At 67.9% G+C, this 26,595-nt stretch overlaps 3 protein-coding genes across 10 annotated transcripts; 2 read left to right on the forward strand and 1 right to left on the reverse strand.

Annotated features, from left to right (window-relative positions):
• The first annotated feature begins 695 nt into the window (after positions 1-695).
• Positions 696-5,780, forward strand: TMEM249 (transmembrane protein 249). 2 transcript variants are annotated; one of them, XM_039911689.1, is made up of 6 exons: positions 696-793; positions 962-1,108; positions 2,018-2,118; positions 3,605-3,800; positions 3,911-3,996; positions 5,706-5,780. In XM_039911689.1, the coding sequence occupies exons 1-6, from the start codon at positions 781-783 to the stop codon at positions 5,751-5,753; spliced, it is 591 nt and encodes a 196-aa protein (XP_039767623.1). In that variant the 5' UTR covers positions 696-780; the 3' UTR covers positions 5,754-5,780. The 2 variants fall into 2 exon arrangements, with proteins under 2 accessions (XP_039767623.1, XP_028918398.1); XM_029062565.2 differs by lacking the exon at positions 5,706-5,780 and adding an exon at positions 4,125-4,426.
• Positions 5,781-14,878: 9,098 nt separating this feature from the next.
• SCRT1 (scratch family transcriptional repressor 1) lies at positions 14,879-19,629 on the forward strand. Its single transcript, XM_029062636.2, is given in 4 exon segments — positions 14,879-15,161; positions 17,880-18,221; positions 18,224-18,748; positions 19,610-19,629. Coding segments are annotated over 4 exon segments (1,002 nt in total). The 5' UTR covers positions 14,879-15,046.
• A 2,118-nt stretch (positions 19,630-21,747) lies between these two features.
• Positions 21,748-25,959, reverse strand: LOC100087452 (TBC1 domain family member 20-like). Of its 7 annotated transcripts, none has more exons than XM_039911691.1 (9): positions 25,810-25,959; positions 25,381-25,560; positions 25,216-25,296; positions 24,162-24,348; positions 23,973-24,074; positions 23,527-23,638; positions 23,189-23,370; positions 22,678-22,865; positions 21,748-22,220 (listed from the first exon to the last, which is right to left on the reverse strand). In XM_039911691.1, exons 1-9 carry the CDS (start codon positions 25,919-25,921, stop codon positions 21,769-21,771), a joined length of 1,596 nt encoding a protein of 531 aa, XP_039767625.1. In that variant the 5' UTR covers positions 25,922-25,959; the 3' UTR covers positions 21,748-21,768. The 7 variants fall into 7 exon arrangements, with proteins under 7 accessions (XP_039767625.1, XP_039767624.1, XP_039767626.1 ...); XM_039911690.1 differs by having other exon boundaries at positions 23,527-23,668; XM_039911696.1 differs by having other exon boundaries at positions 22,135-22,220; positions 22,678-22,740; positions 23,527-23,668.
• Between the last annotated feature and the right edge of the window lie 636 nt (positions 25,960-26,595).

Here is a 26,595-nt window from a genome sequence, read left to right on the forward strand (position 1 = left end):
CATCTCCAGGAAGCTGTCCCTGACTAACCTCTAATCTCCCTTATTCTCCCTCCCTTACAGTGTCACCTACACACTTGGGTCCTTAACTCCTAAGCACTTTGGGACTAAGCCACAGCATTTACGGCCATTTCCTTATACTCTTTGCTTCCCCCGTGCTGTATTTTAATGTCCCCTCCTAGCCGGTAAACTCCTTGAGAGTAGAGATCCCGTTTACTCGATTGTACTCTCTCAAGCGCTCAACACAGTGCTTGGCACCCAGTCAGCCCTCAGTAAATGCCACCGATTGATCTCAAATGCCCCGTGGCTTCTGTCAGCGGCAGGATTCCGGGCCCGGCAGAGCAATGGCCCGATGCAAGCAGGTGCGACTCTCGACCCTAGTCGTCCAAGGCCTCTGACCAGACCTGGAGCTTCCAGTCAGAACCGAAAGGCCCGAGAGGGTGACCTTTTGGCCCCGTAGTTCTTTGAAGCTTGTCACAGCCCACCTTCCCTTCTAAAATCTTTGCCCCTGCACTCCAAGTGACAAATTGGCACCTGTGCCCTCACGAAGAGGGCAGAGGGTGCTGGAATCCCCCCCGCCCCCTCAGAGGGCACTCACATCCCTTCAGCGTAGCTCCGGGGAATTTAGAACGCGGAGGGGAAGGTGGTCACGGTCCTTTTGTTGACCCAAGGACACTGGACTGGGGTTCGGTTTCCCATCTCTGTTGCCATGGAGATGAGTCACTCCCTCCTCCTCTAGAACATCGCTGTCCACCCGCTCTGTCGGTCACCTCCGGCTTTCCAATGAGTTCCCCCGGTATCGGAGGAAGTGGGAGAAGGAAGAGAAGGAAGGGAGGTGGAGGGTGAAAAGGTCCAGGGGTGGGCTTCCCTGATAGAGTCCCTTCCCCAACTCCCTCCCCGAGCACCAGGCCGGGGGCGGCGTCCCACCGAAGCTGGCTCCTCAGGTGCTCCGCTTTCTCCCAAGGATGGAAGAAGACCATCCTGCCTTCCATGAAGACCATGAAGAAACAGTTTTCGCTGTGGGACCTCGGCTTCTTCAGCACCGAGAACCGCCTGGCCCAGCGGCTGAAGAAGAACAGCTGCCACCCGTTCACCTTGCAGCAGCCCAATGGTGGGGGGAGATGGCCACTGGATCCGGGGCAGCGTGTGTGTGTGTGTGTCTGTGTCGGGGGAGAGGGGCAACAGTCACGGACATTCATTCAATCGTATTTATTGAGCACTTACTATGTGCAGAGCACTGTACTAAGCGCCAGGAACGTACAATTCGGCAACACCCCTGCCCAACGATGGGCTCAAGGTCTAAACGTGGGGGTGGGGGACAGCACGACTGGATCGGGGGAGTGCGAGTGTGCCGGGGGAGAGGGGCAACAATGGGGGACAGTGAGGATGGGGAGAGCACGACTGGATTGGGGCAGTGGGCGTGTGTTTCGGTGTCCGGGGAGAGGGGCAACAATCGGGGACAGTGGGGACGGGGAGAGCACGACTGGAGTCGGGCTGTGTGTGAGTGCGTGTGTGTTTTGTGAGGGCGTGCGAGTGTTGGGTGGGGAGGGGGAGTGACTGAATGGGACAGTGGGAAGGGGGAAAGCACCACTGGATGGGGAGGGGTGTGTGTGTGTGTGAGAGAGAGAGAGTGTGTGTGAGTGGTGGGTGGGGAGGGGGAGTGTCTGAATGGGACTGTGGGAAGGGGGAAAGCACGACTGGCTGGGGAGGGGGCTGGGGGTGGGGTGGGGTGTGAGAGTGTGTGAGTGTGTGTGTGTGAGTGTGTGTGTCGTGTCGGGAGGGGAAGGGTCTGAATGGGACAGTGGGAAGGGGGAAAGCACGACTGGCTGGGGAGGGGGGTGCATGGGGGGGGGTGAGGGTGAGAGTGAGTGTGTGATGGGGGGCAGGGAAAAGTGGGGGGCGAACGAGGGCCAGCGGGGGGGAGGGAGGGAGAGGGCGATGGCCCCGAGGGCCGGGTGGGGGCGCTGTCCGGGCCCGGAGCCGCCGGCCTCCTCACCCCCGGCGTGGCGGCGCCCCCTAGTGTTCGTGTTGGAGTACTACCACGACTCCCTGTGGAAGGGGGGGCTGATGTGCCTGGCCTGCCTCGTCGGCCTGCAGTTCTCCTACTTACTGAAGATCACTGTGAGTCGGGGGCGGGGGCCGGGGGGGGGGCAGGGAACCCTGCAGGGAGGGGACAGGACGAGACACACACACACACCCCCCCCTTCCATGACAGAGAAGCAGCCTGGCTTGATGGTCGGGGCGCGGGCCCGGCCCCCATGAAGACCTGGGTTCTAATTCCGCCTCCACCCCATAGTAACGATAACGGCATTCGCTAAGCGCTCACTAGGTGCAAAGCACGGTTCTGAGCGCTGGGGAGGATACGAGGCGATGGGGTTGTCTCCCAGGCTTCATCCCCATTTTACAGACGGGGTCACCGAGCCCCAGAGAAGTGAAGTGACCGGCCCACCGTCGGCTGACGAGTGGCTGAGGCGGGATCCGAACCCACGACCTCTGACTCCCAAGCCCGGGCTCTTTCCACTGAGCCATCCTGCTTCTCTGATGACTGTCCGACGAGCTCGGGCAGGGCGCTTCGCTTCCCTGTGCCTCGGTTCCCTCCCGGAGAAGCCGCCCGGCCTAGTGGCGAGAGCCCGGGCTTGGGAGTCGGGGGTCGGGGGGTTCTGATCTCAGCCCTGCCGCTTATCAGCTGTGTCATTTGGGGCCGGTCCCTTCACTTCTCTGTGCCTCAGTTCCCTCATCTGTAAAACGGGGACTGGGACTGTGAGCCTCACGTGGGACAGGGACTGTGCCCGACCCCATTATCTTCTATCTACTCCAGCATGTGCTTGGCCCGTAGTAAGCGTTTAACGAATACTGTTATTATCATTGTTACTCTTATTAATAAAAATAATAATAAAATGGGGATGAAGAGTGTGAGGCCCACGTGGGACAGGGACCGCGCCCAACCTGATTAACTCGTATCTACCCCAGCGTTTAGTACGCCACTTGGCACATAGTAAGCGCCTAACAAATCCCATTATTATCATTATCACTAATAATGATAACGATAAAATGGGGATTCAGAGTGTGAGGCCCATGTGGGACAGGGACCGTATCCAACCTGATCAACTTGCATCTACCCCACCAGTTAGAACAGTGCGTGGCACATAGTAAGCGCTTAAGGAGTACCATCGTTATTGATAATAATAATAATGTTGGTATTTGTTAAGCGCTTACTCTGTGCAGAGCGCTGTTCTAAGCGCTGGGGGAGATAGAGGGTCATCAGATTGTCCCACGTGAGGCTCACGGTCTTAATCCCCATTCGACAGATGAGGTAACAGGCACAGAGAAGTGAAGCCACTTGCCCACGGTCACGCAGCCGACAGGTGGCAGAGCGGGATTCGAACCCATGACCTCTGGCTCCCAAGCCCGTGCTCTGTTATCCTCCGTGCCCTCCCCGGCCCCGAGGCTCTCACCCGACGATTCTAGGATTCCTGGCTCCACCACCCCAGTCCCACCCCCGGCCTCTGGAGGTTCTTCTCCCCTTCTTCCCTCTCCCTCCCCTTTCCCCCCCTCACCCCTCTCCTCCTCCTCCTCCTCCTCCTGCTCCTCTTCCTCCTCCTTTCAGGAGAATTCTGAGGAAGGGAGCGGCTTCCTGATCTACGGGCTGGGCATCGGGCTGTGGTTCGTGCTGTCCTCGATGCAGAGGCGCCGCCTCGTGCTCAACCACACGCGTGGCCTCTACCACTTCTCCATCAGCGGCCGCATGGTCTACCAGGGCCCCCTGCACTACATCTACGTCCGGATGGCCGTGCGTATCGACGGTAGGGCGGCGGGGCCGCCGGGGTGGTCCGGGCAACGGGCCCGGGAGAGGGGACCGCCCCAGCCCGGCTCTCCGGAGGCCGAGACCCTCCCCCTCCCCTCCCGCCCGCAGCCTACGGACGCCGCTTCTACCAGCTGGTCCTGTGCGGGCACAAGCTAGAGGCGCTGGTGTTGGTGAAGCTGTCGGAGCACTACGAGGTAGGGATTCCTCTGGTCGCCGGTACCCCCCACCCACTTCCTCACCCTCCTCCATTCCCTCGTTCCCCGCCTTCTTCCTTCCCTCCCTCCCCTCAACCCTCCCCGCCACCCCTTCCTTCTCCCTGCAGCAGATGGAGTTCCTGGGCCGATACGTGGCCCGCAAACTCAACCTCAACTACTTCGACTGCACTTCCCTGTCCACCCGCCACATAATCCGCCACTGGCCCCTGGGCGAGGGGCCCGGAACGCTGGGCATCCAGGGCATCACCCAGAGGCGGTACCACAGAGGGCAGAACGGCTACTGAGAAGCCTCCTGCCCATCCCCGGTCGTCACGACCGACCTGGAAGGGACTTGAACCCCGAAACGTCCGGTCCCTCCCGCCCCCATCCTCCCGATTCTCCTCAGCTCGACAATAATAATCGAGAATCACGACGGTATCTGGAAAGCGCTTACTGTGTGCCCGGCCCCGTACTAAGCGCCGGGGTGGATCCGAGCTGATCGGGTTGGATACGGTCCCTGTCCCACGTGGGGCTCGCAGCCTCCATCCCCATTTGCCAGATGAGGTAACTGAGGCCCAGAGAAGTGAAGCGACCTGCCCGAGGTCACGCAGCAGACGAGTGGAGAAGCCGGGATTAGAACCCGTGACCTTCTGACTCCCAAGCCCGGGCACTATCCACTATGCCTCGGTTGGCTCCTCCCCATCGCCCGGGGGGTCCCCTATAGTCCCACCTGTGGGGAGTAGTACCAACTCCCCCCTCACCCATCCCCATCCCTCTCCTTCCCCGCCCCCACCTCTCAATCATTCCCTCTCCGGTAAAGCGGGCTGTAGCTACGGCCTGAGGAATGTCTGTCAGGGGTAGACTACCGGATCCCCACCCCACCCCACCCCACCCCACCCCACGGGATCGGGGCCCCTCGGGAGGAGAGAAGGGAATGCCGGAGGAGTGAAGGGAATGCCGGAAGCCGACACGGCTGCAGTGTCCGCTTGCGGACCCCACCGTCCCCTCCTCTGTGACGGGTTTCAACCGAGACCCCTGCTGTGCTCTGCAGCTCCACTTCCCGCAAGTCAAAGGGATGACCGTCAGCCCAACACCCTGCCCTGACCTTCCCCAAGGCCCACTCCCCTTCCCAACCTCTACCCTCCTAGCCCTGGAGTTGTCTCCTGTGCCCCTCTCAGGGGCCACACCAAGAAGACTATCGATAAATCAGGCTTAAGCTTCCAAATCCAGGCACCTCTCACTCAGTTTCCCCACCCTCTCTGTCCCCGCCCTGCTCCCACCTTCCGTACCTGTTCTCCCTCCTACTTTGACCATCTGCCCCCTCTGGGGCCCGCTTATCTTGTACCTACCCCCGTGTTTTGCACAGGCTAATCACTTAAATGCGGTTATCATCACTATTATTACAATCTTGCAAGACGTTCCAAGTCCCTGCTAGGATCAGATTGGAACTTCTGCCCTTGGGTTTTGCCTCCTACTCAGAACCCAGGAAGAGGGAGAGGGGTGAATCCTTCCTTCTTCACGCTACCCGCCCCGGAGAGCCGATACCGTCTCCTTCTCCCTCCGTTCCTCCCTCGTTCAAAGCAATGCGTCTGTGACTATAACTGCCCTATCTACCCATCAAATCCCAGGGCCTGTCTTTCTCCCTCTGTCCTTCCTCCCTCAAACAATATAATGTGTTTCTCTCTCTCTCTCCCTCTCTCTCTCTCCAGCATTTATTGAGCACCTTCAGCAGGCAAAGAACTGTAGTAGATAATTAGGAACTTACAAGAGAAGTCGACACGGTAGCCCCAGCCTCGGAGGTGCGCGCAACCTGGCGTGACTGAGGGCAGGTCCGAGCCTCAGGTCAAACCCGATGGGGTCGGTTGGCCTCACCCTCCAACCCCAGCCACACACACACACACACACAGAGACGGAGCAAGAGCCACAATGGGGCCCGGGAGAGACACGCGCTGGGCTACAGGACGCTCACACGCGTGATCTCGGGCTCTACGCTGGTCCACACAAACAGACGGACCTAGGCAGAACTGAGTTCTGACTGCAACCTGAGCTGGGGGTCAGCATGAGGGATTGCTTCGGCTCCCAACTCTGATCCTTCCTGCCCCACCCCAGTCTGACTCCGGCACTCCCCGTCCACTCCTGTGACTCTCCCCCCACCCTCGCCGTCCACACCTCGGGGCGGGTTGGCCCGGCCGGAGCCTTGATAGTGATGGGAGCTGGCGGCTCAGTGGCCGGGCAGGAAATAATGAGCGGAAACAGCTGGTTGGGGTGGGGGGGGGCGGGAAGGGGGGGGCGGGCGGGTTGGTCTGGGGGCGTCAGGAGCCCGAGTGGGGGTGGGGGATTCCTGTGCAGACCACTCACCCCGGCCAGCTACAGTTACCGGCTGGATCAAGACCAGATGGAGAAAGAGCTCATCCCCCTATCTCCAGCCCCCCATCTCCCAACCCCTTACGGGGAGCCGGGGGGAGGGGCCGAGGCGGGGGGGGGGGGGTGGCACAGAGAGAAGCCGAGGAACGGAGAGAGGGAGAAGCCAGAAGAGAGGGTGGCAGGGGGAGAGAGGGAGAGAACAGGCCCTATTCCTAGTTCCAACGCCAAGCACTGTTGTAAGCGCTGGGGTAGATACAAGGTAATCAGGTTGTCCTCCGGGAGGAGGGGGGGGCTCACAGTCTTAATCCCCATCTTAAGGGGCTCCTCACAGTCTTAATCCCCGTGTTACGGATGAGGTGACTGAGGCACAGAGAAGTGACTTGCCCGAAGTCACACGGCCGATAAGTGGCAGAGCCGGAAATAGAACCCGCAACCTCGGACCCCCGAGCCCGCGCCCTTCCCACGAAGCACTTACTCCTGCACGTCTCTCTGCCTTACCCTTCATTCTCCTCCGTCCCTGGCCGAGCCCATCGACTCCCGCCCTTCTCTTCCCACCTCGCCAACCCTTCCCCTTCCCAGACGCAGGCCCGCCCCGCCGGCTCCGTCCTCGAGAGCCTGACCGGTGCCTTCTCTCTGTCCCGTCTTTCTGATCCCAGCCCCTCTTCGGCCCTGCCCTAGGTCCCATTTCTCCGTCCACTCCCCACTCTGACTCCAACCAGTCCCCGCCCCGGTATTTCCATACCCTCTGATTCCGGCTCGGCCCCCGTGTAACCATCCCCGTTTTCCTCTTGACCCCGGTCAGGCTGCCCAGTCTCCCAACTCCCCGTGCCGGCTGGCCTGGACCTCGTCTGCCTCTCCGTCCGTCCAGCCCGGGGCGGGGGGTCAAGGCGAAGCCCAGTGAAGGAAGCAGAGGAGGGGGACGGCGGGGGGAGAGGGAAGCACCGAAGGGGGTGGAGAAAAGAGGGCTCCCTGCAGGCCTTCCCCCACCGCCTGGCAGCCCGTCTGTGGGACTAATTAACGGGCGAGTGGTTAATTAGCAACACCTGCATCTTCTCCCCCCTCCCCACCTCGGCCTCGGTCCCCCTCTGGCCCTCCCCCACCGGCGCGGCGCCCCCTCGCCGCCGCCATCGCTCCCTTCCCCTCCCCCTGCCCCTCTCCGGATTCAGGCCCTTCTCCGACCTCGCGGAGCCAAAGGGCCGGCGGACGGGAAACGTGAGGCCGGAGCTGGGGGACGGGGGGTCGGGGCGGGGGTGGTGGCTACCCGGGCCCGGACGGAGCGTCGGGGGGCGACGGGCCCGTGTAAGAAGGGGAAGCCGTGTCCTCGGCGAGGAGCCCCCGGCCCACCCGTGACCCGTTGTGTCCGTGCCCGGGTCTCCCACGCTCTCCCTCGTCTCTCTCACACACACACGCACGCCCACGTGCCCTCCGAGGCCCGTTTTCGCCCGGGCCTCCCGCCTCTGTCGGGCTCCCGGACACCGGCCGCTGGCTACCGGCCCCGCCGCCCCGGCTCCGGAGCGCTATATGGCGCTCGCCCCGGCTCCCATCCGACCGGTCGACGGGCGGCGGCCTCTCGCTCGGCCAATGGAGCCGTCGGTTCGTCTGGGGCTGATTTGCAAAGCAAATACGGGGGGTGGGGGTGTCGGGCCCCCCCCCCCCCCCCCAAAATCCCACGGGGGCGTGGGCCGCATCTGGGGCCTGTGGGGGCGGGCCTCGGTGGTCGGGGGGCCTTCCCTGGGCCGGGGGCCGGAGTAATTGAGTCGGGGGGCCCCATGTGCTCTCCCCGGGCCGGGCGGAGGGGGCTGATGGCGGCCCGGCCGGCCCAGCTGCGGCTCCCGCCCCCGAGTAACGGATGCTCTCCCTCCTACCCAACGGGCTGCGCCTCGACCGTCCCCCCAAGAGGCCGGGCCCATGTGTTTCCCAAATCGCCCCCGCGGGGCGACGGGAGGGCCGGCTCCGCGTGTGTCCGTATGTGTATCTGTCTAGATGTGCGCGTGTATACGTGTCTTCGTGTGTGCGCGCTTCATCGGGGGACAATGAGCCCAGGGGGACGGACGGACGGACGGGAGGGCAGGGTCTGGGGGATGCGGACCGGCTGGGGCGGGGGACGGAGGGGTGGACGGGGGGCGGGGGGCAGAGGTCAGAGGGCAGGGGGCGGGGCCGGGGCCCGGGGTCGGAGGGCTAAGGGCCCACGGAGAGATGGGGGCAGGGGGAAGACGGAGGAGCGGGCAAGGCCGAACCGGAACCCGGCCCCGAGGGACCGGACGAGGCGGCCGCCGGGGTCCGGGGGTCGGCGGGGGCCCGGGCCGAGCCCCTCGGCCCGACTCTTCTGGCGGCCGGGAGCTGGATCGCCCGGGTTCGACGGCCGCCTCCCTCCCCGAGCCCCCAGCGCGCACACACCCCGATGGTAATGAGCCGACCGGCTCCAGATGCGCCCCGCACTCTCTTCACCCCCCTCCCCCCGGCAACCCCCGCAATCAAAATGGTAATTGGCTCTATTTCCCCGGCTGTGGCCTTCCCGCCCCCCACGCCTCCGCCCCCACCCCAACTCCCTCCCCACCGGCCCCGCGGGGTCGGACCCTTCCACCCCAGCCGGGCCGGCCGGTGTCCCCGCAGCCCCCAGCCCCGTCCCCACCCCCGGGCCCGGCCCCTTCTCTCGCCCGCACCCGGCCCGCTGCCCCTCCGGGCCGGGCTGCTTGGGGGAGATAAGGGGGCCGCTCCGCCCCTCCCCGCTTCTCCCGCCCCACCCCCGCCCCGTGGGACCTCCTGACACGCAAGATGAATGGCCCCCTGTACAAAGACCCCCGTCCCCCACCCCCCCCAGACACACACACACACACACACACACACAAACCCCGACCCCCCTCCGCTGGACCGAGTGGGAGACAGGCCCCGGCAGAGAGAGAGAGAGAGAGAGGGAGGGCAAGTGCAGCTCAGCGTGACCCAGCGTGTGACCGTGAGCCCGACTGCGATCGTGTCCGCACTTACGGCTGTGGGGTCGCGTGGGAGAGCGCGTGTGTCGGTGTGACCTTGGATCCGCCGGGAGCGTGGGCCCCGACGGGACCGGGTCTGCGGACTGTTGCGACCGGGCGAGTGCCGCGAGGGTAGGTTTGTGTGTCCGGCAGGGTACCCTCCGCACTCGCCCAGAGCTGGGGGGGGAACGGGGGCTGGCACCCCTTCCCCGCCCCCTCGCCACCCCCGGGGAAGAGGGCTACCCGAGCCCGGGCCGCCCGAGTCACTAGAAGCTTCAGGCGGTCTGTGAGCCTGCGATACGCCGGCCCCACGTCTCCCCAAATGGGCACACGAACTCACACCGTCAAAGACGAGACGTTTCTACCCTCAGCGTCTCCGATCTACTCTTCCGCTCACGTAGCTACGCACCCGCTACACGGAGCCACGTATTCGCTCGCGAACCCCCCCGCACCCAGCCCCGCGTTCATCTTCCCCATTTCTCCGTCACCCGCCCCAGAGTCCCGACGAGGGGGTCTGCTTCAACAACTCCCTTCCACGTTTGAGCCCCCTCTAAGGCTAGCAGGAAAGCTCTCCGCCACCCCACCCGCCTACTCGGAGGCCAAAGGACAAGAAACAGCCCCGTCCTGGGGGGGCGGCTGGGGGCAGAGCGAGGGCTCGAGCGGGACCCCAGGGGTGTCGAGTTCTAACCTCTTCTGTCGTATGGATTTCCGGGGTTCCGGTGGCAGCTTGTCTCTGTGTGACCTTGGCTAAGTCGCTGAGTTTCCCCGGGCCTCGGTTTTCTCATCCGTAAAATGGAGATTAAAAACTTGTTCTCCCTCCCGCTTAGTCTGTGAGCCCCAGACGGGACGGGGACCGAATCCGATCCGATTGTACTGTACCTACCCCAGAGCTCAGTACAGCGCTTGGCGCGTGATGAACACTCGACAGATACCGAATTATTGCTATCGTCATTATTACTATCAGACACCCAGAGACGTATACACCCAACATACACATATAGAGACACCCGGCCACAAAGGGTACAGTCGCTCACACAGACAGACACATATACCGCACCACACGAATTCAGCCACACACATTCACAGTCAGACTTTCAAACCGTCATCTAAAGTCATACCCGACACGGATCCGCAGGCACCCCTACGGACGCTCAGAGCTAGGGAAACGCAACCGCAGAGACTCAGAATGTTACCCCGATGGGCGGCGAGAAAGCCACGTACTCACAGTCTTCCCGCGGCAAGAAACCCACTTCCTCATTTCCTTCCCGCGTCGACCCACCCGCGTCGTACGTCGGAACCGCGGGTGTCCCGGTACACGCTGTCCTACAGGCACGTCTGGTACGGTGTCATACCCTCGGCGCGTACACGCACGTGAGGTAGGAGTGTCCCACGATCTCTGAGCTGGAATCCCACCATCGCACACTCTGTCAGCCAACCGATCCCACTCAGCGCCATCCACGTTAACGGCGCCACGCTCGGGGTTACCGTCTCACCCTCTCGCGTACACCTTCTCAACGTCACACACCGGGTCGATTTCGGGTTGCCGCATAGTCTCCCTACAGTGTGGATCTCGCTCCCGGCCGGGATTAGAACCCACGACCTCTGACTCCCGAAGCCCGAGCTCCTTCCACTACGCCACGCTGCTTCAGGATCGCGCAATTATATCTATCATACACACACACGGTACGGTGATGTCCCGCAAGGTATCCCACATGAGGCAGATCCCGCTCTTCCCACGTCCTCCCCACCCGGTCACCCAGCGGTGTCCTTTTTCTAGCCCCTTGCCAGGAGGAAGGTGGTTGTGAGGGTGTTGATTCACTCGTTCCATCGTACCGACTGAGCGCTTACTGCGTGTGGAGCACGGTACGAAGCGCTCGGAATGTACAGTTTGGCGACAGAGAGAGACGATCCCTGCCCAACGACGGGCCCACGGCCTAAAAGGGGGAGACGGACAACAGAACAAGTAGACATCAATAATAACGACGGTATCCGTCAAGCGCCTGCTGTGTGCCGAGCACCGCTGTAAGCGCCGGGGCAGATGCAGGGTCATCGGCCTGTCCCCCGTGGGGTTCGCAGTCTTCATCCCCCTTTTCCAGATGAGGTCACCGAGGCCCAGAGAAGCGAAGCGACTCGCCCCAAGTCACCCGGCTGACGAGTGGCGGGATTCGAACCCCCCGACCTCTGACTCCCAAGCCCGGGCTCTTCCCACCGAGCCACGCTGCTCCTCCATCAAGACGCCATCAAGATAAATAGGATGAAGAGGTGCCCCCCTCCTGGGTATCTTCCTGGCCACCCCCTCGGAGTCCAGCCGGGAGCCTACCTGTTTTGTTCTGTTCTGTTTTGCTTTGTTGTCTGTCTCCCCCGTTTAGACCGGGAGCCCCTTGTGGGGCAGGGATGGTCTCTCTCTGTTGCCAAACTGTACATTCCAAGCGCTTAGTCCAGCGCCCTGCACACGGTAAGCGCGCAATCAATACGACTGAACGAACGAACGAACGAACGAACGAACGAATGAATGAATGAGGTAGCGTGGCTCAGTGGCAAAAGCCCGGGCTTGAGAGTCAGAGGTCAGGGGTTCTAATCCCGGCTCCGCCATCTGTCAGCTGGGTGACTGTGGGCGAGCCACTCCACTCCTCTGTGCCTCAGTTCCCTCATCTCGAAAACGGGGATGGAGACCGCGAGCCCCCCGGGGGACGACCCGACGACCTCGTATCCTCCCCCAGCGCTTGGAACGGTGCTCGGCCCACAGTAGGCGCTTAACGAAGGCCATCGTCACGATGACGATTATTAATGTCGGTATCCGTTAAGCGCCCACGATGTGCCGAGCGCCGTTCTCAGCGCCGGGGTAGGTGTTACTGTCAGCTGTGTGACTTTGGGCGAGCCACTTCCCTCCTCTGGCCCTCAGTTCCCCATCTCGAAAACGGGGATGGAGACCGCGAGCCCCCCGGGGGACGACCCGACGACCTCGTGTCCTCCCCCAGCGCTTAGAACGGCGCTGGGCCCACGGTAGGCTCTTACGAGAAGCACCGGGACTCGGTGGCGAGAACCCGGGCTGGGGAGTCAGAGGTCGTGTGTTCCGATCCCGGCTCCGCCGCTCGTCTGCCGGGCGACCCGGGGCGAGTCACTTGACGTCTCTGGGCCTCGGCTCCCTCATCTGTCCAACGGGGATGGAGACCGCGAGCCCCCCGGGGGACGACCCGACGACCTCGTGTCCTCCCCAGCGCTTAGAAAGGCGCTGGGCCCACGGCAGGCTCTTACGAGAAGCACCGGGACTCGGTGGCGAGAACCCGGGCTGGGGAGTCAGAGGTCGTGTGTTCCGATCCCGGCTCCGCCGCTCGTCTGCCGGGCGACCCGGGGCGAGTCACTTGACGTCTCTGGGCCTCGGCTCCCTCATCTGTCCAACGGGGATGGAGACCGCGAGCCCCCCGGGGGACGACCCGACGACCTCGTGTCCTCCCCAGCGCTTAGAAAGGCGCTGGGCCCACGGCAGGCTCTTACGAGAAGCACCGGGACTCGGTGGCGAGAACCCGGGCTGGGGAGTCAGAGGTCGTGTGTTCCGATCCCGGCTCCGCCGCTCGTCTGCCGGGCGACCCGGGGCGAGTCACTTGACGTCTCTGGGCCTCGGTTCCCTCATCTGTCCAACGGGGATGGAGACCGCGAGCCCCCCGGGCGTCCAACCTCATTCCCCTGCGCACAGCGCTTCACGAACACCGCCGCTCTCCTAGAGGAGCGGCGTGGCTCAGTGGCCAGAGCCCGGCCTTGGGAGTCGGACGTCGTGGGTTCGAATCCCGGCTCCGCCCCCCCCCGTCGGCTGTGGGCCTGTGGGCGAGTCACTTCCCCGGGCCTCAGTTCCCTCATCTGTCAGATGGGGACGGAGACCGGGAGGGAGACCACCCGGTTCCCCCGCGTCTCCCCCGGCGCCTGGAACGGTGCTCGGCACATAGTCGGCGCGTAACGAATACCAACGTTATTATCCCAAGCGCTTAGGACAGCGCTCTGCACATAGTAAGCGCTCAATAAACACTACTGAATGAATATTATTATTAATCGTTATCAAGAAAGGCCTTCATGAGGGGGAGGAGGAGAGGCGGGGGCGGCGCTCCGCGCGTGACCTTGGGGCAATCCCCGCTCTCGACGCGAGGGGGCGCTGTGGGAGGGGAGAGAAGGGGGGGGCGGCCCCTCCCCCCCCCAGCCCCCCTTTCCCTATTTCCCCTCGCCCCCCCCTCCCCGGCCCCGCACAGGCTCCTCGGAGGTCGGGGGGCGGCGGGGGAGGGACAATGGCGGCGCGCGGGGCGGTGCGGGAGCCCCGGGATGATGGAGGAGGTGGGGTGCGGGGGGGAGGGGGTCCCCCGCGCGCCGCCATTGTGCGGGGAAGCCTCCCGCCCGCGCGCTCGCGCGCCCCCTGCCGGGGGTCGGAGGGGCGTCCGCCCGGCCCGCCCATTGGCCGCCGGCCCCCGTGACGTCACGGGGTGACGGGTAGATCGGGGGCCCTTTTCGCCGCCCCCGTCGCTCCTTCGGGGGCCCAGGCGGGAGGGGAGGGGAAGGAGGGGAGGAGAAGGAGGGGAGGGAGCTCGGGCGGCCTCGCCGCGGCTTTCGAAAGGCCGAAAACACCCGACGGGTCGTGTCCCCCTTCCCCCCCCCCCCTCCAGCGGGAGGCGGCGTCCCCCGGGGGGCGGGGGGGGGGGGGCGGGAGGCCGGGGACCCCCCGGCGGGAGGAGGGGTCAGCCCGGGTGACGGCGGGGGGGGGGGGGGGGAAGCGGGGCACACTGCGGCAGCGAGCGACGCGCCTTCCCAAATGCAGTTCTGCTGCCTCAGCATCGCCACCCCGCCCCCCGGCGCCGCGTGGATCCGGGGCCTACCAACCCCGCAGCGGGGGGGAGGAGGGAGGGGAGGGGGCTTCTGCGTCCGTCCGTCCCCCCCCGCCCGGGGGAGGGGGGCGGGCCGGTCCTCCGGGGGAGCCCCCCCTCCCCCCCCAGCCCGCGACCCCCGGGAGGAGGAGGAGGAGGAGGAGGAGGAGCAGGAGGAGGAGGAGGAGGCCCGGTCGGCGGGAGCCGTCCGGCCGGGGAGCGCCGCCCCCCCGGCCCCGGCCCGCCCCCGGCCCGCCCCCCGCCCCCCTCGGTCCCCCGCCCGCCGCGGCGGCTGGGGCTGCTCGGGCGGCAGAACAATAAGCGGAGCCGCCGCCGGTCCCGGTCTCGTCCCGCCGCCGCTGCTGCCGCCGCCGCCGCGGCCGGTCCTCGCCCCGGCCGGCCCGCGGGGGTGGTGCTCGGCGGCGGCGCTGGCCGCGGTGCTGAAAGTTGGGGGGCGCCGCCCGCTCCGCCCCTTTGTCCCCGCGGCCCGGGCCGCCGTCGCCGCCGCCGCCGCCGCCGCCGCCGTCGCCGCCGCCGTCGCCCCCGGGGGCATGGGGGGCCGCTGAGCCTCGACGCCCGCCAGGGGCCGGGGGCGGCCGGCGGGGCCCCCGGGCCCCCCGCGGAGCCGGGCAGGGCCGCAGCCGGCCGGACGGGACCGCCCCCCGGCCCCCCCCCCCCCGCCCCCCGCCCCCGCCCGCGGCACTGCGGCCCCGGAGCCCGGCCCGGGAGGACGAGGAGCCCCGGGGGCGCCGGCGGGACGAGGACGAGGACGAGGACGAGGACGGGGACGGGGACGAGTCCCGCCAGGCGCCTCCCCCGCCGCCCCCGGCCCGCCGGGCCCCGCCGAGGCCCCGGGCCCGCGCAGGAACCACCATGCCCAGGTCCTTCCTCGTCAAAAAGGTCAAACTCGACGCCTTCTCCTCGGCGGACCTCGAGGGCTCCTACGGCCGGGCCAGGGGAGACCTGGGACCCGGGCTGCACGACAAGGGTGAGCGGGGCGACGGGGCGGGACGGGGGGCGGGGGAGGGACCGACGACCACCCCGACCCGGGGTCGGCGGGGGCGGGAGGGGCCGGGGCCGGGGCCGGGGCCGCCCCCTCCGCTCCCGGGGACCCGGATCCGCGCGGAGCCCCTCGTCTCCCCGGATGGGCCCCCCTCCCTCGCGCGCGGCCCGCCTCGCACACGCGAGACACACACGGCACACACACGGCGCCTCGCCCGCCCGCGCCGGCGCACGCGGCGCGTCCCGTCGCCCCCCGGCCTCGGGGTCGGGGCCCCGGCCGCCCTGCCCGGAGGTCGCCGCCGCGCTCGGGGAGAGCGGGGGGCGAGGCGGGGGGACCGGCGGGGTGGGAAGGGCGGGATGGGGCCGGCGGAGGGGAAGGCCCGGGGCGGGACCGACGGGTCGGCCCCGGGCCGAGGCGCCCGGGCGGGGACGCCGCCCGGGACCCGGAGGGAGGGGGACGCGGGAGGGCCCGCGTTCTTTGTCTGGGGGACTCCCGAGTCCGAGGACGACCGTCAGACCCCCGGGCGGGGAGAAGAGGACCGGGCCGGGCCGCCGCGCGGAGCCACCGGGGCCGCGGGGCGCGAGGCCTCCCGGGTCGCCGGGGTCGCCGCGCCGCCCCGGCGAGAGGACGGAGGCCGCGGGCCGGCCCGCGACCCGCCGCCCCGTCGCGACCGTCGGATCCCCGCGGGTCGATCGATGGCCGGCGGGCGACGCGCGGGCCCGCGCCTCCGGGGTCACCCTCCGGGGTCGCCCTCCGGGGTCGGGCCCGTCGAGCCGGGCGACGGCGAGGACGAGGGCGACCGAGGGCCCGTCGACGCCCCGACCGGGGGTCGGGCGCCTGGGGATCCGCGGGGGTGGGCGCCCTCGCGCGTCCCTCCGTGTGCGGATCCGCGTTGGCGACGGCCGGTGCGTGGGTGTGTCCGGGTGGTGCGCGCGCGTGTCTTTGTGTGGGGGACCGTTTCCGGGCCTGGGTCCGTGAGGGCGCGTTGCGCCGCTCCGGGTACGGCCGTCGCCGCGCGCGGGGCCGGTCCCTGTCACGGTGAATGTTACCCTGTCTCCGTGCGACTTGCCGTGTGCGTGACTTCGGCCCGTTGGCCGTGCGCGTGTGTCTGTTTACGTGGGTGACTTTACGGTTGTTTCCTTGTGTGTGAGGAGGTGTGTGACTTTACGGTTGTGCGCGCGCGTGCTCGACTACGCGTGCGACCCTGCGGGGGGGGGGGGGGTGTGCGACTTTATGGTTGTGTGTGCGCACGTGTGCATGCGTGTGACTACCGTTGTGTGTGGTTGTGTTTGTTTACGGTTGTGAATGTGTGTGTGTGTGTCTGTGTGTGTGACTTTACTGTTGTGCGTGCCTCTGCGTGACTTTACTGTGGTGTGTGGGTGTGCGTGTGAATGTGTGTGTGTGTGTGTGTCTATGTGTGTGACTTTACTATTGTGTGTGTGATTGTGTGACTTTACCGTTGTGTGCGTGTCTCTGTGTGTGACTTTACCGCGGTCTGTGTGCGCGCCTGTGAATGCGTTTGTCTCCGTGTGTGACTTTGCCGTTGTGTGTGCGTGTGACTGTGCTCGTCTCTGTGTGTGTGTGTGTGTGACTTTACCGTGGCGTGGGTGGATGTGTGTCTGTCTCCGTGTTTGACTTCGCCGTCGTGTGCGCGCGCGTGTGTGCTCGCCTATATGTGTGACTTTGCCGTTTTGCGTGTTTGCGTGTGTGAACGTGTGTTCGTGTGTGTGAGACTTTACGGTTGTGTACGTGTGTGTGTGTGAACGTGTGTCCGTGTGTGACTTTACGGCCGCGTGCCTGTGCGTGTTACCGTTTGCGTGCGGCGCCCCCCTCCATCCGTCCCCCCCGGCCGGAGACGGTCTCGGCTCGTCCGAGCGGCTGTCCGGAGGCGGAGGAGGAGGAGGAGGAGGAGGAAGGGTCTTGGGAAACCCGGGGGTCGGGGGGCGAAGAAGAGGAAGAGGAGGGGGCCGGGCGTGTGTGTGTGTGTGTGTGTGTGTGTGTGTGTGTTGGGGGGGTCCGGGGACTCCGTCCAGGGGGTCCGGGCGGGGACGGGGACGGTGCGGCGGAGGCGGCGTCGGGTCCGCAGTGTCTTGCATAACCCGGGAACCCGACGGAGCCGGGAGCCCGATGGGGCGGGAGGCGACGGCCCCCCCTTCCCACCCCCCCGTTCCCTCCCCATCCCCCTTCCCACCCCCCTTCCTCGTCCTCCTCCTCCTCGTCGTCCTCCCCGACCTCCTCCCGGAGGACCGGGCCGAGGCTCCGGCCCGGTCCTCCCCGGGCCTCGGGACGAGCGGCGGGGAAGGGGCGAAGGCAGACCCGGAACCGGGACTCCGCCCCTTCGCCCCTCCCCCGCCCCTCACCTCAATTCTCCTCCCTCTTCCTCCCCCCCTCCCCCCCCCACCCCCACCCCACCCCACCCCCCCATCTCTTGTCTCTCGTCTCTCTCTTCCTCACGGTCTTTGTCTCTCTCCCGCCGGTCCGACCCGGCCCCCCTCTCCGTGTCCCCGGTCCGGTCTCCCGCTTCCATCCGTCCCCCTCCTCGTCCCTCCGTCCGTCCGTCCGTCCGTCTCTCCGCGTCCCTCCGTCTCCGTGCCCCCCTCCCGCGGGTGCCCGCCGGGCTGTCCGCCCGGGGGGGGTCCCCTCCGTGTCCCCCTCCCCCCCCCCCCCCCCCGCCCCGTGCCCGCCGGCCCCGTTTCCCCGCAGGATACCTCGGAGACTACATCCCGCCGACGGCGGTGTACGATGGAGGCCCGGAAGGCGCCCTCCTCAAGGGCCCGTCCCCGCAGCCGATGTACGCGGCGGCGGTGCGGGGGGAGCTGGGCCCGGCGGCCGGTTCGGGCCCGGCCCCGCCCCCGCGCAGCCCCCGGGCCGAGCTGGCCACGGCCGGCGGCTACATCAACGGGGACGCGGCGGTCAGCGAGGGCTACGCGGCCGCGGCCTTCTACATCACCGACGGCCGGTCCCGCCGCAAGGGCGCCGAGGCCCGGGGGGCCGGGGCCGGCCGGGGCCCGCCGGGGACCGGGCCCGGGACCGGCCCCGCCGCCGGGACCGGCCCGGGGCCCGGGCCCGGGCCCGAGCCCCGCGGCGGGGCGGGGGCGGGGGCGGCCGCCACGCGTGCAGCGAGTGCGGGAAGACCTACGCCACGTCCAGCAACCTGAGCCGCCACAAGCAGACCCACCGCAGCCTGGACAGCAAGCTGGCCAAGCGCTGCCCCACGTGCGGCAAGGTCTACGTGTCCATGCCCGCCATGGCCATGCACCTGCTGACCCACGACCTGAAGCACAAGTGCGGGGTGTGCGGCAAGGCCTTCTCCCGGCCCTGGCTGCTGCAGGGCCACATGCGGTCGCACACGGGCGAGAAGCCCTTCGGCTGCGCGCACTGCGGCAAGGCCTTCGCCGACCGCTCCAACCTGCGGGCCCACATGCAGACCCACTCGGCCTTCAAGCACTTCCAGTGCAAGCGCTGCAAGAAGAGCTTCGCCCTCAAGTCCTACCTGAACAAGCACTACGAGTCCGCCTGCTTCAAGGGCGGCGGGCCCGGGCCCGGGCCCGGCCCGCAGGCCTCCCCGGCCGGGGCCGCCGCCGCCGCCGCCGCCGCGCCCGGCCCGCCCCGGCTCGGCCCGCCGCAGCCCTGAGGGCCGCGGGGGGCGGGGGGGCCGGGCCGGACGGCCGGGCCGCAGGGGGCCGGACCCCCTCGGCCCGCCGCCGGGCCCGGGGAAGGGGAGCGGGGGCGGGGGGCGTCCAGACGGTCGCCCGGGCGGGGCGACGAAGGTGCGCGCGCCGGGGGGGGGGGGGGCGGCCGGGGAGCGGAGCCCCCCCGCCCCCGCCTCGCCTCTCCCGCCAAATCCGAACTCTTCCGGCCCGTCCGGGCCCCCTTCCCGCCCCGTCCCCGGACCCCCGTTAATAACGACTCCTATCGAATCGCATGGACCTTATAGCCCCCTCCCCGACCCCGCGCCCCCCCCTCCCCCCGACCCCTCCGACTCTTCCGCCCCCGCCCCGGGGGCCCCCCCTCGACCCCCCCTCCCGCTCCCCGGGCATTAAATGCCCGCCGGCGGTCGGGGGTCGGGTCTTTTAGGGGCAAAAGTAATAATGATAATAATAATAATAATAATAATAATAATTTAAGACAAAAAAGGGCGACCCCCACCCCCCCCACCCGAGCCCCTTCCCGCTGCCAACACCTCAGTATTCCGCCTTGCGGGGGGGGGGGGGAGAAGCCCGGGCGGGGCGGGGGGCGTCCCGAACGCGTCGTTTTTCTTTTTTTGGGGGGGGGTGGGTCTGGGGGTGAGGTTTTATTTTAATTATTTATTTATGTATTTATTGTGACTTACGTTTTAAATTATGGACGGATTGCACTGGGGTCGGAGGAGGGGGCGTGGTCACGCCCCCCGCGCCCCCCCTTCGCCTCCCCCCCTCCCCCCCGGTCCGAAGCGGTCCAGACCCTCTGCTAGACGTCCCCCCCCCCACCCTCCCACCCCCCACCCCCCCCGGGGCCCCGCCCCCCCGCCCCCTCCCCCCGGCCCAGTCCGTTGCCAATTCGCCCCGTCTATGCCAAAGCCTCGGCGGCGCACCCCCAACCCCATCCCCCCCATCCCCCCCCACCCCCCTCCGGGGCCCCGACCCCCCCCGCCGCCGCCTTTGTGACGTCACTGCATGCCCCCCGCCCCCCCCCGGGGCCGCCCCCACCCCCCCACCCCCCCTTAGGGTAGTATCGAGAGCAATACTCTCGCTAAGAGTCCCACCCCGACTATAGAGCAATAACGCGCACTGCATGTCAAGCTGCCGCCGCCTCTAGTATTACTGAGAATCAGGTAACCCCCTCCCCTTCGCCCCTCGCCCCCTTCCCCTCCGGACCCCCCCTCCGCCCCTCCGCCCCTCCGCCCCTCCGGCCGCCCAAATCAGGGACGCCGCGCCGGGCCGGCCGGGGGCGGCCGGCCGTGAGGCCTACCGGGCCTCCCCTAAGCCCCCCGACCCGCGGCCGGGGCCCGGGACGGGGGACAACCCCCTCTCCCGGCTCGGGAGGGGCGGGGGTGGGGGGGACACCCCCAACCGGGAACGGATCGATACCGAGAGAGAGAGAGAGAGGGACACACGCGCACGCACACAGACCCCCGCGCGCACACAGGCGCCCCCCTCCCCGCCGCACACGTGCCCACGTCCCCGTGCGCACACGCGACCCCCTCGCGCCCTCGCACGCCCTCCGCCGCCCGGCCCCACACGCTAGGCTTCCGGGGGCGCCGGGCCTCAGCCCGTCGAGACGGGGCCCCCGCCCCGACCGGCCCCCGGGGGCCGGCGACGGACGCGGCCCCGAGCCCCCGTCGACGCTCCCGCGCCCTCCGGCTCCCCCTCGCCGGCCCGGACGCGCCCCGTCGGGACGCCCCGCGCGCCGACGCGGATCCCGGCGGAGGCGCGCGGGGCCGGCGACCCCCGCGGCGACCCCCGCTCGGCCGCGCTTCCGCGGGCCCGGTCGGGGCCCGCGGCCCTCTCCGGGTCCTCGTCCGCGCGGGCCTCCTCCTCCGACTCCCCGGATCGCGGCCGCGTGGGCGCGCGCGCCCGGGCACGCGGGCGCGCCGCGGCGCGGCCGAGGCCCGAGGCCTCTCTCCCTCTCTTCCTCCCTCTCTCTCTCTCTCTGTGCCCCCCGCCCCGTCCCTCGCCTCCCCCAGCTCCCCACCGCCCACCCGCCCTCCCCTCCCGTTCCGATAACTAAGCAGCACAATAACCTAACTTAGCGATTCAGGTAGCAGGAACGTGTTTCATTAGATAGCACCTATGTTTTTGTACCGACTCGAAAGGAAACGCACGTGCCGGGCCAGAGCCCCCTCCCCAGCCTGTACATGTACATACCCCCGGCCCGGCCCGGCCCGGGTTTTTACGCGGCCTCGCCCCCGTTTGGGGCCGGGGCCTGGAGGCTCGGAGCCGCCGCGACCTCCTTCCTAAGCACAGTAGCACCAGCTCCGGGAGCATCGCCCTCCGCAGGAGAATAAAGTTGACTCTTTCTTGATAAGACGCGGCTTCGCGCCTCCTTGCCGTCGCTGCGGGGGCCCCCCGACGCCGCCCTTTCCCGCTCCCTGGGAGATCCCGGCCCTTCCCCGTCTCCCGGAGTCTCCCCGGGACGGGTCCGCCGGGGTGGGTCGTCGTCCTCCATCTGGCAAGGGCCCCGGGAGAGGGTGGCTTCCGATCCCCGCCCCGCCACTCGCCCGCCCGGTGACCTCGGGCAGGTCGCCTCGCCTCTCGGGGCCTCGGCGACCTCGTCTCCCCAAGGGGGGGGGCGGGGATTAAGACTGTGAGCCCCACGTGGGACAACCTGATCACGCTCCAGATACCCCGGCGCTTGGCACAGAGTGAGCGCCCAACACGTGCCACGTTAGGATCGCGCGAATCGCCGGGCCACGAGGGGGCACCGATGCCCCGGGCCGCCCGGCCCGGGAAGGCAGGGAAGGGAAAGGGGAAGGGAAGGGAAAAGAGGGAGGGGAGGAAGGCCGGTGGGAAGCACGGACAATAACCCCAGTTGCCTCCATCCCTCTCCGCCGCCCCTCGTCCCCCCAGCACCGGAGACGGGGACCTCGACGCGAGGTTTTCTGCGGCCGCCTTTATTGTCCCGCTCGGTCTCCCTCCCGCCGTCCGCCCGCCCGCCCTCCTCTGTCCCCCGTCCCCTCGGGCTCCCGGCCCGCCCCGGGGGCCCTCCGTCTGTCCCTCCGCCGGCCGGGTCCCGGGAGGGGCGGGCGGGAGGGGGACGGGGTGGAAGGTGTCCACGGGGATGGATCCCGTCCAGCCGGGGCGTCGTCCGATCCTCTAGAAGAGCTGCAGGAGGAAGTCCGGGGCCCACTCCAGGGCCGAGTGCGTAACGGCCAGAGCGGCCGCCCCCAGGGTGGCCGACAGCCCCCACACCGCAGCCTTGACCAGCCCGCTGGGCGCCCCCGGTCCCCCGGCCGCCGTCGGCCCCGGCTCCGCCTCCGCCTCTCGCCGCCGCCGCCGCAGGATGGAGTCCGGCCGCTGCTTGGAGGAAGCCGCCTGCAGCGCGGGGAAGGAGCCGATGGCCAGGCTGGGAGGTGGGGAGAGGGCGGCGCTCAGAGGGAGCTCTGGGCTGCCCGGGGAACGTCCCGGCCGGGCCCGCCCCCCCCGCCCCCCCCGCCCCGGCGCTCGAGCTGTGACCGAACTCGGTGGGGCCAAATGACGTCCCAGAGGAGAACAGAGGGGAAGCGGCGAGGCCCGAGTGGAAAGAGCACGAGGCTGGGAGCCAGAGGATCTGGGTTCTAATCCCGGCTCCACCACGTACCTGCTGTGCGACCTCGGGCCAGTCACCTACTTCTCTGGGCCTCGGTTCCCTCGTAGGCGAAATGGGGCTTCGATACCCGTTCTCTCTCCTACCTGAGACCGCGAGCCCCACGTGGGACCCGACGATCTTCTTTCTCTCTACCCCGGCGCTTCGTACGGCGTTGGGCACGTATCGAGGGCTTATCGCACACCGCGTTGAGCGTCACGAACGGATCGGTCCTAACCTGCCCTCTCTGGGGAATCATCAAAAGGAGCCTCTCTCAACTGGGTACGCTTCGCTTTTACTCCTGACGAGAGGGAGCGATGCAGAGCTGGAACCGGGGTACTCGATCCACGAAGTGGAGGCCTGTCAGTTCTTCTAATCTCCTGCCAGTCTTGCACTCCCCAGATGGTTCGCTGGGAAGCGAGGCCCCTCTCCCGGGAGAAATAAAGTTCCGCCCCTGGCCCTTCCCCCGTATCCTTCTTCCCAGCGTTTTTTTTTTAATTTTTGCTAGTATTCGCCAAGGGCTTCCTATGCGCCGGGCACTGTATCCGGCACGGGTTTGGACACGGTCCCTGCCCGACGCGGGGCTCCCGTTCTACAGATGAGGCGACCGAGCCCCGGGGAAGTGAAGTGACTCGGCCGAGGCGGCACGGCAGCGGAGCGGCCGGGTCCTCCGACTCCCGGGCCCGCGCTGCTCCCCCCCACCCCCCCCCCGCCTTCCTCTACGTCCCCGGGCCCGGCCCGGCTCTCACCTCCGATGCCGAGGGGCAGCCTGGCGGGCGAGCTCGGGGTGGGGGTGGTGGGCGAAGAGCTGCAGGGCCCGGGCCAGGAGAGACTCGTCGGGCAAGTGCGGGGGCAGACGAGACAGCAGGTGGTACAGGTGGGCCATTTCGCACGGGCCGTCCAGAACCTCGGCTTCGCGGTGTAACACCACCTGCGGCACAGCCGGCCCGGCCGGCGTGATCGCCATCCCGGCCCCGGCCCCCGGGGCCTCCCGTCACCCCACTCCTCCGCCCCACGAGTCTCCACCTGCCTCCGCCGTCACCCCGGCGCCGACTCCCCCGGGCCCCCCGCCCCCCGGCTCCCTTACCGCCGCGGCGAGGTAGATGGGCATGAGCGGGTGCGAGGCCAGGAAGAAATCGGCGAGCCGCAGCACGTGGGCCGTGTCGGGGAGCACGTGGCCGAACCAGGTCAGCAGCCAACTCAGGGCAAAAACCGGGCCCACGTCTGCCCTGCGCACAGACCCGAGGGCGCCTCGGACGCTACCGATTCGCACTGACGCGTCGGTCTCCCCGTCCAGACCCTCAGCTCGTTGGGGGCGGGGAACGGATGGGGTAATTCTGCGGTACCGGACTCTCCCAAGCGCTGAGTCCAGTGCCCCGCGCAGAGAACTCAAGAGACGCGATCGATCCGTCGGCTCGACCCCAAGGATCCCGCCACCGCCCGCCCCCCGGCGCGACCTCCTTCTCCCCCGTTCCGTTCCCAGGCCCTCCCTGACCCGAAGCCCGACGCGGGGGGCTTCGGGGCTTCCCTTACCGCTCCATGAAGCGGTGCAGCCGGGGACTCTCCCGGGCCAGGAGAGGCGATAGGTAGTTGAGGATGTGCTTGGTGCTGTCCATTGTGGGATCCATGAAATCCCTGCAGCACGGGAGTTTGGCGGTGAGGGGAGCGGGACGATGATGAGGGGAAGGGGGGAGGGCCGGAGGGAGGTGCCCCGGGTGGTACCTGAGGTGGTGGGTGGAGAGCCGGTCCAGCAGGGCGGTGGCCGAGCGCGGCCCCAGGACCAGCAGGAAGACCAGCGCGAGCTCATGGTAGCCCTGGTAATAGTGCAGCTCGGGCCGGCCGTGCAGCACCGCCAAGATCAGGGCCACCAGCTGTCCCTGCAGGACGGACCTCTGCTCTGCCCGCATGCCTGCGGGGAGGAGAGAGGGGAGAGGGTGGGCCGCGACCCAGTCAGCCTGCATCCTGGCTTCTGCCCTCCTCGCCTCTCTCCGCGCACTCGCTCCAGCGGATTTCCTGAGCCCTTAGCGTGTGCGGGGCCCCGTACCGAGCGCCCGGGAGACGACGAGAGAGAGAAGCGGCGCGGCTCAGTGGAAAGGGCCCGGGCCGGGCTGGGGGGGGGGGGGGGGGGGAGGTCGTGGGTTCTAATCCCGGCGCCGCCGCTTGTCCGCGAGCCCCTTCGCTTCTCTGGGCCTCATCTGTCAGATGGGGATGGAGACCGTGAGCCGCCCCCCCCGTGGAAGACCTGCTTACCCCGGCTCTACCCCAGTGCTTGGCTCATAGTAAGCCCTCACCGAACACCATCACGGAGATTACCCTTATCACAGTCTGACAACAGATACATTCCCCGCCCACGAGGACCCAACGGTCTGTGGGGGGAGCCGGGCGTGAAGAATATAAAGAGATTACAGACGTGGACGTGGAAGGGGCGGGGGATGAATGAGACGAGAAGGGAGAGATCGGGGTGGCGCAGAGGGGGAGGAAAGGGGGGTTTAGTCGGGGGAGGCCCCTCGGAGGAGATGCGTCTTCCCCTTCGAGAAGGGGGCGAGGGCGACGGCGCGCCGCGTGCGTCGGGCCGTTGATGGCCGGCCCCGTCCTCGCCGCCACGCGCCCTCTCCTCTCTGGTCCGCGCGCCGCGTGTCCGGGTGCCCCGAGACGGGGTCTCGTTCATTCGTCCGTCTGCACGGAGCAGGCCCGCGCGCGCGGGGGGGCGACGCTCGGCGCCGGGGCGGGTCCGGCGCGCCAAGCCGGGGGGGGCGGTCCCCGGCCGCGGTCTCACCTGGGGGGAAGCGCCCCAGGGAGCGTTCCACGTCCATCCGCACCTGGTGGGAGTCCCTGTGGTCCCGGAGGGGGCCGCGGCCTGGCGACGGAGGGAGGGGCGGGTGGAGGGGCGGCCCCGGGCCCGCGCCCGCCCGCCCCCCCCCCGCCCGTCGCCCGCCGGCACCTGGGTGGGGCGGCAGGTCGTAGGGGTTCAGGCCCAGGAGCCGGGGCCAGACCCGCCTGCGGACCTGGTCGCTGAGCAGCCCCCCGCGGCCCCGGGCGGCCGCCCGCAGGGCCTCCACGTCCACGGGGTCGCGGCCCAGCGCCTCGTGGATGTCCAGGAGCTTCTGCTTCCTCCAGGAGCCTGCGGGGACGGGCGGCCCGCCGGTGACCCTTGACCCCCCCGCCCCTCCCCCCTCCGTCGAGCTTCTCCTCGGCACGCGCCCCCCCTCCCGCCTTCGCACCTCGGAGGCCTCCTCGCCCGCTGATTGGCTCCCTCCCCCGCCGGCCCCTCCCCTCATTGGCCGGGCTCCAGGCGCCCCGTTCTCCCATTGGCCGCCTCCTCTCCCCCCCCCCCCCGCCGCGCGCGCGCCGGGACGGGCCCGTCACTCACGGCCTTCCCGCTTCTTGGCGGCTCCGACGGCGGGCGGCGGCCATGGCGGCTCGGCCGCGCCCGTCCCCGCCGCTCTGCGGCCGCCCCTGCGCCTCCCGCTCCCGCCGCTCATTCCGCTCCCGTCTCCACCGGGCCTGCCGGGCCTGAGGCGACCGCCCCCCCCGCCCCCCCCGCCGGCCCGCCCCTCCGCGCCCATTGGACCTCGGCCCGCCCCCCCCGGCGTCCTATTGGACGGCGCGGCCGTCGCTCATCCCCTTCGCCAATAGGCGCCCGGAGCCCCCGGCCGGAAGCGACGCCTCTTGGGAAATGTAGTTTTCGCCTGCGCCGAAAGTTGGGAGGCGTCGGCGGGCGCCAGCGCGATGGGTGTTGACGTGTTTGACAGGGCAAGGTCCGGTTATAAAAATAATAATAATAATGGTGGTATTTGTTGAGGGCGTACTATGTGCCAAACACTGGTCTAACCTTGGGGTAGGTACAAGGTCATCAGGACGTCCCACGTGGGGCGCACAGTCTTCCTCCCCATTTCACAGATGAGGTCACTGAGGCCCAGAGAATAATAATCAATAATAATAATGATGATAATAATAATAATAAATGATGGTATTTGTTAAGCGCTTACTCTAACCCTTGAGGTAGGTACAAGGTCATCAGGTGGTCCCACGTGGGGCTCACAGTCTTCCCATTTCACAGATGAGGTCACTGAGGCCCAGAGAATAATAATAAATAATAATAATGATGATAATAATAATAATAAATGATGGTATTTGTTAAGCGCTTACTCTAACC

This window comes from Ornithorhynchus anatinus, chromosome 4 (genome assembly GCF_004115215.2).
Source record: "Ornithorhynchus anatinus isolate Pmale09 chromosome 4, mOrnAna1.pri.v4, whole genome shotgun sequence".
NCBI lineage: Eukaryota > Metazoa > Chordata > Mammalia > Monotremata > Ornithorhynchidae > Ornithorhynchus > Ornithorhynchus anatinus.

Excerpts from the sequence above, each read along its gene's own strand:
- TMEM249 (XM_029062565.2), top strand. Across the intron at positions 1,109-2,017 it reads CACCTTGCAGCAGCCCAATG|TGTTCGTGTTGGAGTACTAC; the intron begins GTGGGGGGAGAT and ends GGCGCCCCCTAG. Across the intron at positions 3,801-3,910 it reads GATGGCCGTGCGTATCGACG|CCTACGGACGCCGCTTCTAC; the intron begins GTAGGGCGGCGG and ends TCCCGCCCGCAG.
- LOC100087452 (XM_039911690.1), bottom strand. The coding sequence starts at position 25,921 with ATGAGCGGCGGGAGCGGGAGGCGCAGGGGCGGCCGCAGAGCGGCGGGG. Across the intron at positions 23,371-23,526 it reads CCATCTACCTCGCCGCGGCG|GTGGTGTTACACCGCGAAGC; the intron begins GTAAGGGAGCCG and ends GCTGTGCCGCAG. Across the intron at positions 22,866-23,188 it reads GCTGCCCCTCGGCATCGGAG|GGGCCTCGCTTCCCAGCGAA; the intron begins GTGAGAGCCGGG and ends CTCCCGGGAGAG.